The sequence below is a fragment of the Taurulus bubalis genome (assembly GCF_910589615.1).
Source record: "Taurulus bubalis genome assembly, chromosome: 6".
In the NCBI taxonomy this organism is placed as follows: Eukaryota; Metazoa; Chordata; class Actinopteri; order Perciformes; family Cottidae; genus Taurulus; species Taurulus bubalis.
In genome coordinates this window covers 19,250,458-19,260,854 of record NC_136594.1, presented here as the reverse complement: position 1 = coordinate 19,260,854, position 10,397 = coordinate 19,250,458, and the positions used below count along the sequence as shown (strand labels likewise).

The 10,397-nt window shown below is 41.3% G+C and overlaps 2 protein-coding genes across 2 annotated transcripts; one reads left to right on the top strand and one right to left on the bottom strand.

Annotated features, from left to right (window-relative positions):
- Positions 1-2,042: 2,042 nt before the first annotated feature.
- Positions 2,043-3,763, bottom strand: tmem186 (transmembrane protein 186). The gene is made up of 2 exons (XM_079220084.1): positions 3,651-3,763; positions 2,043-3,004 (listed from the first exon to the last, which is right to left on the bottom strand). The coding sequence occupies exons 1-2, from the start codon at positions 3,651-3,653 to the stop codon at positions 2,345-2,347; spliced, it is 663 nt and encodes a 220-aa protein (XP_079076210.1). The 5' UTR covers positions 3,654-3,763; the 3' UTR covers positions 2,043-2,344.
- A 288-nt stretch (positions 3,764-4,051) lies between these two features.
- gde1 (glycerophosphodiester phosphodiesterase 1) lies at positions 4,052-9,465 on the top strand (the record flags this gene model as incomplete). Its single annotated transcript, XM_079219088.1, has 6 exons — positions 4,052-4,321; positions 4,826-5,001; positions 6,244-6,349; positions 6,756-6,848; positions 7,495-7,706; positions 7,857-9,465. 6 exons carry the CDS (start codon positions 4,052-4,054, stop codon positions 8,002-8,004), a joined length of 1,005 nt encoding a protein of 334 aa, XP_079075214.1. The 3' UTR covers positions 8,005-9,465.
- Positions 9,466-10,397: the final 932 nt, after the last annotated feature.

Sequence of the window (10,397 nt, the reverse complement as noted above, 5' to 3'; positions counted from 1 at the left end):
AGCAGGACAGCAACCAGTAAGTGGGGTTTTCCTTCAGTGGAGCAGGGCTCTCCAGGGCCCTTCAGGACATGAAAGAAGCCTTCTGGGCTGCCAGAACCCCTTTCAATGCACGGAGGTTTTGCTGAGGAAAAAACTCCAATCTAGGACCTTTGTTCTTTTGTTCATGTTCTCAAGTAATCTTTTGGGAGCCCATAGGTGGACTGAGGTAGTTCTTTATGTAGGGTGTGACGGCAACCACACAACAACATCCAGTTCAAGCCCTATCTGTCGGACATTTCAGTAGTAGATGTCTTGATTAAAAGAACACAGTTATGTAAACAGCCAAAAAAACAACCATTAAAAATGTGACATGTAAAGTGTAAACCACACAGTTGTCACCTGGTGCCGGATCAGGAAGTGTGTTTATGTTTTTGCATCCATGCCATCATGCAGAAGAGCGACGGAAAAACTATGCAGCGTTATAACTTTAAGTAGAGGAGAAATAGAGTAGGTAGTAGCTGGATAATAGTCACCAGTTAATTTAATAAAATGAGCCAACAGGCCCCTGCTGCCTCTGCATCGCTGACCTGGTTCACTGACACTGCTCAGCTGCTAAATACAATTTAATGAACATAGAGTGCTGCAGAAATTAGTTTTAAAAACCCGGATATGAGTTTCCATTTTTCCCCCTTGTGTTTATGAATGGGTTTTTGGTTAAATGCCTGAAATAAATCTGTGGCTATCACAAACAAAAGAGATTTTAACATAACTTTAACTTAATAATTTTGACTCTTTTACATGTCTTAAAAAGGTTGTTTGCTAACAAGTGGCTAAATGAGACTACAGAGGTTTGTGTACAGCCAACATTAGCTTTTTACTTCTGACGATTGCTTTTGTTTATTTGTGAAGATGATCTTAAATATGTGTTATGTATCATATATTTGTGTGTGCCACAGAGCTTTTTCTGCACTAATATACAATCCAATGAAATAATCCCATTAGCTCTGTGTTGGGGGAACCAGCGCGATGCTAACTTCTGGAGTTGGCCTACAAAAATACATCATCCCTGCAGCTCGGATTTTATACATTTTTTAGGAACATTATATGGAGAATAGTGACACCTGGCGTTCTAAACACTAGATGGAAGTAAGTGGTGGGGAAATAGAGCTCTATGCAGACCATTAAATGGAGGAACCCCTCAAACTAGATATTAGTAATATTAGAATGTTTGATTACTCTGTTTTTTGCCAGCATACTATGTCTGATGTTATTACAAATGTATATAACCAAAGCTTGAAACTGCAAGGGAGCATGACAAAAGACTGCGTACCTGTGGAATCACTTTATGCATGTCTTTTCTGTAAAAAGATTTGTATATTTTCCATCCAAGGTTAGCCATCTATATTACCTGCATTAGGCCACATTTACAAAGTTGCAAAGTCAGATATTTCAATAAAATCTAAATGACATTTAAGCCACTTTCGCATAAACTCCACATATTGTATGAAGACACAACACACATGTACTGTGAGTCACATACAGTACATGAATCTGGTCCCGTTTGTTTGTCTGTTTTCTACCAAGATTTCAATGACATTTGGTGGAAAGTCAAGCCGTGAACGAGGGCACAAGAGATGTTCGATGGGATAGCACCACCATGTGGACATTTATGAAACACATATTGGCTTATAACTCCTGAAATATGAGGTTGAAAATCTAACTTTTTATATTGGGTACCACTTTTTGTATGTATACATGTTTTGTGCATTACATGACACAAACAAATGTATGGAAGTATACATACCAGTGTGTATATCATTTGAAATCTTCTGTGATGGTATTACCAAATACCCCATTTTACATGTAGAGTAGATCAGTCACTATTCATATGCGACAGTCTTTAAATAAAATGTGCTTCGTTACTTCAAAAAGTAATTTGTAAAGGATTTTTTTGTGTTTTTGTGTCATTGTTTTAAGATGCAACACAAATATTTCTCTTTGTAAAACATTAAGACAAGCACACTTTTACCAATACTTTGTCTTTATTAAATGTATTTCTCCTTCGCACATGAATACCCTGGTTACAGACAAAAGTAATCTGAGTATTCATAAAACATTACTGCCAACACTGGTCAAATAGCAAATATTTCCAACCACAAGCATCATTAAATCATTAATTACTCATTAGAACATATTTCAGTCAAAGTTCATACCAGCAACAGTCTTCCACTGAATAATTTTATTTTTCACTGAGAACAGATCCCTCTCATTATTACAAGTTATACTGTATTTTGTACATAATTAGGATAATTATTTTTTGGACTTTGACCGTCCCAGTCTGTACAATTTGAACAAATTATCATTTTTAAGTTCCAAACACCTTCTCAAAAGCCTGTTGGTCCACCACGCGTCCATAATGAGTGGAGAAATACAGCGTCTGTGGACTGCTGTATCTCTTAAGTTTCACTATTGTCTCGTTTACGGAGTCGCCTGTGTCCCCGATGGTCATAACATCGGACACAGGCAGGTAGATATCACAGCGCCGGCCCCAGAAGTTGAGGTGGGACACTTTGAGAGTGTTCTGGGACGGGTCCAGGTACATCATCCCCACAACCCTCCTGAAGAAGTGACTGGCAGTGTACAGCATGACGCCAGCAAACAGCGTGATACCCGTTGTGTAGCTGACGAGAGAGAAGGGGACAACTCCCTGGAGGTAGAAGATGCACACTGGGGGCAAGATGACCACGGTGATTGCAGTTTGGAGCAGTTTCAGCCTGGACACGGCTCTGAGGAGCTTAATGTGTGGCATGGTGTAAATCATACTATACTTGTGTGTGGAAAAGTCAGAGTACCTGCCCAAGCCTGTGATTTTAGGTATAAGGGGTCCACGGAAGCTCTGCTGGATGGGTGCTTGACCTGGTGCACGAGGCTGCGCACCACAAGTTACCCGACCTGGAAGGAGACATGATCCTCTGGAACAGGACAGGATGTTTGACGTAAACCTGCGCAGCAGCACTGAACTGATCTGTAGAAACATAACAGGTGCATTAGATGCCAAACCAATTAGCACATTAATTGATCTGCAAACATTTTGCTAAATGCAATACATCAAATGACAAATATGAACTTTTGATGGTCTGCTGAATGACCTTTGACAGTAAACTGAACACCTTTGTTGATTGGACAAAACAATGTCAGCAAGAAAATATTCAGCAGATTACTTGACTGAAAATAAGCGTTAGTTAGAACCTCTGCACTTAGTTATACAAAAATATTATTAATAATAATGATGCGATGCTAAGCAACACACACACACGAGCGGTCACAACACAATGTAAACATTTTTTAACAGGGCTATTTGATTGCATTATATTACACAGGTGTTTCACTTCCGGGTTCAGTCCTCAAGGAGAAACGCAGCCAGTTGAATGAAAGTACGAACAAATTAACACGTGCAATCACTCACCCGTGTTGTTTAACTTTATTATTAGAAGTGAGGTAGACGGAACTACATAAACAGTGAACAGATACAATCTCCCAACTAAGCTGTCGTACATTAACTAAAGCACTGGTTAGCTCATGCGGCTAATAATTCAACTTTCATATTAGTTTCCTGCTCTCTTGCAAAACAGTGAAAGCAATATAGTACTCTGAGAGAGAAAGGGACTCACCATGACCGACGAGAGGCTTAATGCGAGAAGGAAAACGTAGAAACGCGATTCTTCTTTCTAGAAATTAGAGACAAACCAAACGCAAAGTGTTGGTTATCATGATGGGAACCCTGTGACCCGGATGTACTCGACAGACGTGTTTGTGTCTCGGTTGCCCCCTCACGGTAAATCGTAAATTTAAGAGTTGATGCATTTCATTCACAACCCTGTGAATGTCGCTTTAAATGTAATTCAGATTTCAGAAGAGACGCGTAACTCGAGTTGTCATATCCGCCGTCACGTGAAAACCGTTCCTGTTTCTGGCGCGTCGTTACCAACAGACCCGCTGCAGGTTTTCTCTCGGTCACTTTCTGTCCTTTGACACGCTTAAAGTCAGAAAGACACAACAAGGGGACACACCGATGTTGCAGCTCGGAGATGAGGTCGCCCTGTACTCGGTGGTCTTCGTGCTCGTCCTGCTGGGGACCCGCAGCCCGGTGTGGACCACCGTCCTCACTGCCTCGCTCTACCTCTTTCTGGCCATGTTCCGGTTCCCCCAGGTGCCACCCAGCCGGGCCCGGCAGGTGCTGCACCCGACCAAGGGCGTGGTGGGCTCCGGCAATGTGTCGGTGGTCGCTCACCGGTGCGGTGGGCACGACGCACCGGAGAACACCATTGTTGCCATCCGGGAGGTGAGACGAGGTTTGGGGGCTTTTTCTCCCCCCTTCAAATAATCTGGTCTCTCTCACTGTCTCTCTCTCTCTCTCTCTCTCTGTGTGTGTGTGTGTGTGTGTGTGTGTGTGTGTGTGTGTGTGTGTGTGTGTGTGTGTGTGTGTGTGTGTGTGTGTGTGTCAAGACAGACAGACAGACAGACAGACAGACATAGACAAAGAGTTAAAAAGTATGTTGTGTGTGTATCTGTTTAGTCAAAATGTGTTCCCAAGATTAACAGATGGGAGTAACATTTGTACTATGAGAAAATATCAGGATCAGGGATTTATCTTTCCATCAGGATATCATGTCCCTTTTAACCACTGGTAACTGACATTGCTAACATTATTTACAGCTGCACGAATGATCCACACTACCATTATTTGTATGCCATTAGTGTGAAGTATGCGACGGTGAGAAACATACCTGTATACACCTACAATACTTGGCTTCCAACCCTTTTGTATTCCTCTGTTCTTCTCTAGTCCAGTAAGAATGGGGCCACAGGCGTGGAGTTGGACCTGGAGTTCTCAGCAGACAGTGTCCCAATACTGATGCATGACAACACTGTGGACCGGACCACCAACGGGTCGGGACCACTGAGCCAGATGAGGCTGTCCGAGTTGGGTAAACTGGACGCAGCTGCTAAACATCGACTCCGGTAAGACAACAGAAAAAAATATAGCTTAGAATTCACACAACACGCATGCAGACAGATGGGCAGACATTCAACTTTTAATGGCATTTTTTGCAGCTAATGCTTTAGATTTGAGATCTTAACATTGCTGGTGTTTGCAGGCGGCAGGTACAGTTGTCATGTCATTTAAAGAAGGAGTATGCAATCTATTAATCCTTGTTTATAAAGCCAGTGGTGGTGTGAGAAATGCAAGCTAATTGGCACAATATTTTGGGGGACATAAGAGATTAAATGAATGGACAACAGGGAACGTATAGTCATGCATGTTTTTGAGGCTAGAGGAAGTTTGTTGTTTAATATTCTGGGCGTCATTATATTTGAGTGCTTTGTGACTATGTTTGGTTGCAACTTGCTGATGTAGCCTGCCTTTAGCAGCGTGTCAGAGTATTGTCCACTGATTCGCTTGTTTTAAATGTACTTTCTGCAGAAGAATAGACAGAATATATTGTTTATGTACAGCTGCCGGGGATGTTGAATTGATAATTTTACAGTCAAAACCGTATGAATGGTTACTTTAGGGCTCCAAGACAGTTGTAAGAAAACACTAAAAGGAAGTTGAAAGCACATTTAACAACCATCTATTATCAAAACAGAAACAAGAAAGGCATTCAGGACATGAGCCAAAGTAACGAAAACAAATTTTCCCAGATATGGTTTCTGTCGTTTTAGGTCATTATCACGCTGATTATTACGCTGATGTAAGTTCAAGCATTCATCTTTCTAATAAGTTTGGTCTTAATTAATTATTTGATGCTATAAAAAAGGGTTGAGATGTCATGATTTCCAACTGTGATTGACAGCTGCTCTGTCGCTCAGTAGCATTATGGCAGCAGGCCGAGGAATTAAATGAGAGGCGTAACTTAAACTTTCCATAAGCTCCACGAGTCTGTGTATGTATATAATTTGATTATAAATGTAGTTATAGAGATATTATGGTTAGTTGTTTCTTTCTTGGCAAATACCTACTGCTAACGTAGCAGCTGGCTCACGCTTACAAGCTGTGGCCATACTCGGCTTGTGATTGGCACGGCCAGATGTGGGGGCGGGACCTAAATAACGTGGCTCCAGCCCCCTGCCAGAGGCTCATGAACATTATCAGATGCATTTTATCATAAGCAAGTTCCAGAAAAGTTAAGTGTATTGTTTCCTTTGTAAACAGTACATTTGTTCAAAAAGCCCTGACACGTGTGTGTCCTTGGTCACCAGGGAAAAGTTTGCTGGAGAGAAGATCCCAACTCTGGAGGAGGCGGTGGAGGAATGCATCAAACTGCAGCTCACCATCTACTTTGATGTCAAAGGTCATCCAGATGAGGTGCAACAAACAAGAGTTTATTGTGTGCTCTCTGTCCTTCTCTGTGATTTAATTGATATGTACCTAGTCAGCATTTAATAGTGAAGAGAACATGAGTATTATGTTCCAAAGCTAGCTGTTATTCTGCTCTACTGTAGTACACAACGATCTTAACAAACTAAGCTGAAGTAAATATTTAATCAATGTGCTTTCCTTACTCAGCACATTTTAGGTGATAGAGGAATGCAGAGCTGCCTATGTTGTTGTCGTTTCAGGCAGTGAAATTCTTGAGGTCCACACTCATCGACACACACACACAGCTGCTAGTTACCACCAAGTGGTTGCACAGAAACACACACACAATGATCTGAAGCCTTTAAACAATTGACTGTCCTACAATAACCGTGTGCTTCTCTTCCCCTCATAGGCAGCTGCAGCCCTTAAAGAATTGTATAAAAAACACCCAGTCCTCTACAACACCAGCATTGTCTGCTCCTTTGAGCCAAAAGTCATCTACAGGGTAAGAGGGGTCTGGTTTGTACTGGACCTGAACAAAGTCACATTTGCAGTGTTTGACTGTCAAACAGCTGTGGAACAAAAAGGGGACGGTTAATACATTAGATTGTGAACATTTTGATAGGATTGGGTAAGCAGCCTGCACACATTGCTGCAAACATCACCAAATAAAAAGGGTTTGTTCTAATTACCTTCCTCCCATGTCGCATACCTAAGCACTTTGGCCATAAGCTAAATTCCCATGTTTTCTATGATTGAGTATGAAGCCTGACCACTGTGGGAAAATAAAGTTGCACCTCAGGTGGTGCAATTACAAATGACTTTGCAAGTTTGCCATATTTCCAAACATATAACTTTACCTGTTTTTGACTGAACAATGGCTTTGTTCAGTGGATTACCTGACCCATAGAAGTATAACTGACAACAAAAGTCAGGCATGCTAATTGAATGTAACAATACTAATTTGATTTCTGCTAATTGAAAAAGAGAGTAAAAAACAGAAAATACTGGCTTTTTTTAACATACTTGTGCTGATTCAATAAACTAAACTATTTGCATGTTCCTGTCATTAGTTGCATTGCTGTTGTATTTATCTCTTTGCTAACATTCACCATTACCTTATATCTCTTGCTCTGTTCACTCCGGTCCAGATGAGGCAGAGCGACCCAGAAGTGATCACAGCCTTGACCCACCGGCCATGGAGCCTGAGTCGGTTGGGAGATGGTACCCCGCGTTTCTCGTCGCTATGGAAACACCATTGGATGACGCTAATGGACATCATGTTGGACTGGGCGCACCATCACGTGCTGTGGAAGCTCTGTGGCATCTCAGCCTTCCTGATGCAGAAAAACTTTGTCTCCCCGTAAGTTTCGCCAGCTGAGGTCAACCGTCATATTCACGTCATATTCTGTCATCGCAACGAGAAGATTGACACTGAACTAAGAGTATGTATGTGATTATATATACATACATACATACATACATATAATGTGTTTCTGTGTTCTGTCTGCAGGGACTATATTCAGTACTGGGCCCAGAAGGGGGTGGAAGTGGTGGCCTGGACCATCAACACACAAGTGGAGAAAGATTACTACCAGGAGTTTCTGCAAGTCAGCTACATCACAGACAGCCTTGTGGAAGACTGTGAACCCCATTATTGAAAAGAAACATAAACCCAGAGCATGATGTGACAACAACTTATTCATTGAAAACAGATCAAGTACATATGAAAGGACATTTCACGATCGATTTGTCACCCATAATGTGGCATCAGGTAAGAGAACATATGCCACGCTCGGTCCCATCATGTCTATATTGTGAGTGTGTGTTTGTTTGAGGCAACCGGACTGACCAGACTGAGGGCCGTACTCGATAACAAGAGGCATGACATACATTTCTAGACGTCTTGGCAATAAGTATCGATAACTAACCTTAATCGAACGTTCGTTATTCACCAACTCAGGACTTTGCATTCGTGTCTGTCTTTCAAGACCTGAAGTATAGCGTCATACACCGTCTGTGCTTTTTAGTCCGTAACGGCCATTAATCTGGTGGAAACTACCTAGAAATGATTTTATCACTTATAAAACAAAAAAAATATTATTTAAGAATAATATAAATAATAGTGTAATATCTTTGACAAATATGCATATGGAACTGAAATGCAGAATATAACTAGATTGGCATAAGAATGAGTTTTTGACCTAACTTGTTCTTGTTCTTTAGGCTCTGAAAATAAGTTTCTAGTTTTTCTTTTCAGTGGACACACAAAGTACAGTCCACAGCAGGTTTTTATTGTACATTCACAATATAATACAGTGGTATTGTTATACATTTGATGATGTGACCTTTGTCAGAGAAGCATGATTTGGTTTCATTGTAGCAGACCCAGACTTCTGGACTGCACTGTATCTGTCGACAGTGACTCCAGGACCGTTTTCTTCTGTCAGATCCATCTCATCTGTCCACAAGATTATATACTCCTGTTTAGCTTCGTAATGAGATGGTAGATTTGTTCTTGAGTACTATTTAGTAACAGTGATGTATGCAGAAATACAGTAGGACATTGCAGAGGAACAGTAAGGGCTGAGCGGTGAAATGGGTAGGACTAAGGAGTGAATGAGTGGAGTTTACTCTGAGACGACAGCTGGCGGTGAATATGACAAACTGAGCTCTAATGTATAAAGCAGCAGCAGCCGCTCACATACAATGCAAAGATGTAGTACGTGAATCATGACAGTCAGGTACACTGTATGAAACAGGAAATAGGCCTTTCTTACAGCAGACATGTAACTGCAGGAGAAGCACAGGTGTAAGTAACACTGTCAATGTCTAGGTGTGTAAGTAAGTCAGGGCCCTATAATTGGAAAACCTAAAGGGAATGCAGTCATTATTAATATTAACCACAACTGTTTGACGAGCTAAATTTGCCATTCAAAGTGCTCTGAAATAAATGGATAAAAAAAAGCTTTGACCCAGCTATCAACCTCATCTGCGTTTCCATTTTGATATTTTCTTAATTTAATCTAAACCGATTTGACAATTTAAGATTGATCCAAAAAAAAATGTCATATGATTGAATATGTTTTTGGTCGGTAGAGTGGAAATACGTTTAAAATGCGGAGGACGCCAAATGGGTCCCTAGAGATCTGTCGTTTCAGCCATAAATGCTTTAAAGTCTTTGTACATGCTCTGGAAAAGAGCAGGAGGAGTGTAACGGCTGCTAAATGTATTCTCTGCCACATTACAAAGTGACCATAGTTTGGCCTCTGCTGTTGGTGCTAAGCCTGCAGTGTGGACTGTTGATGATTAGCCTCTTGGTCTGGAGTCTCAAGTGATTGACCCAGATAGTAGAGATGAATGAGTGGGAGATGGAGTGTTGAATATCAACCTGGATAAGCCTGTCTGAGCCGCTGCTTGTCTCGGCCGATCTTCAGTGACTAAACACAGACAGTCAGCTCAGTGTGGTGTCGCTCCGATGATCTTCACCTGAATGACGGAGGTTACCTGTGATTACTATTAGGTCTTAGATATATGCCAAATATATAAGATCTACAGCAAAGCTGCAAGGTAATGCAGCAATATATATGCCCGTATATGAACGCTACAGTGGATGGCCTAAAACTGGAGTTTGTTACACAAAGCATATCAGTCCTTAGAAATGTGTTAAATGGTACATTCGTCAGCCTCTCTTAGTTATTAATACATAACCTAAATCTGCAAACTGCTGCAAAGGGACAGCTTTATTACAGTTAGTCTATCATGTCTATAGGTGAAAGGTAATCGCTCCCTCTCGAGGGGCGTGCAGTGACGTCACTGAGGGGGTTGCCCCGCTCCGTAGCTGTCCGACCCTAAACAGACTAAAGATGAGCGGAAATGAAGAGACTAACTTCAAAGTAAAACCCACACAAATTAGGAACTTATCATCCACTTTAACATCTGAGTGAACTACTATTGTTTTACATGGTTCAATAATAACTGCACCTTTTTATAAAGCGGTACATTTGATGCAGTTTTACTGTAGACAATGGTCTCACTGCACGTTTACCCGAAA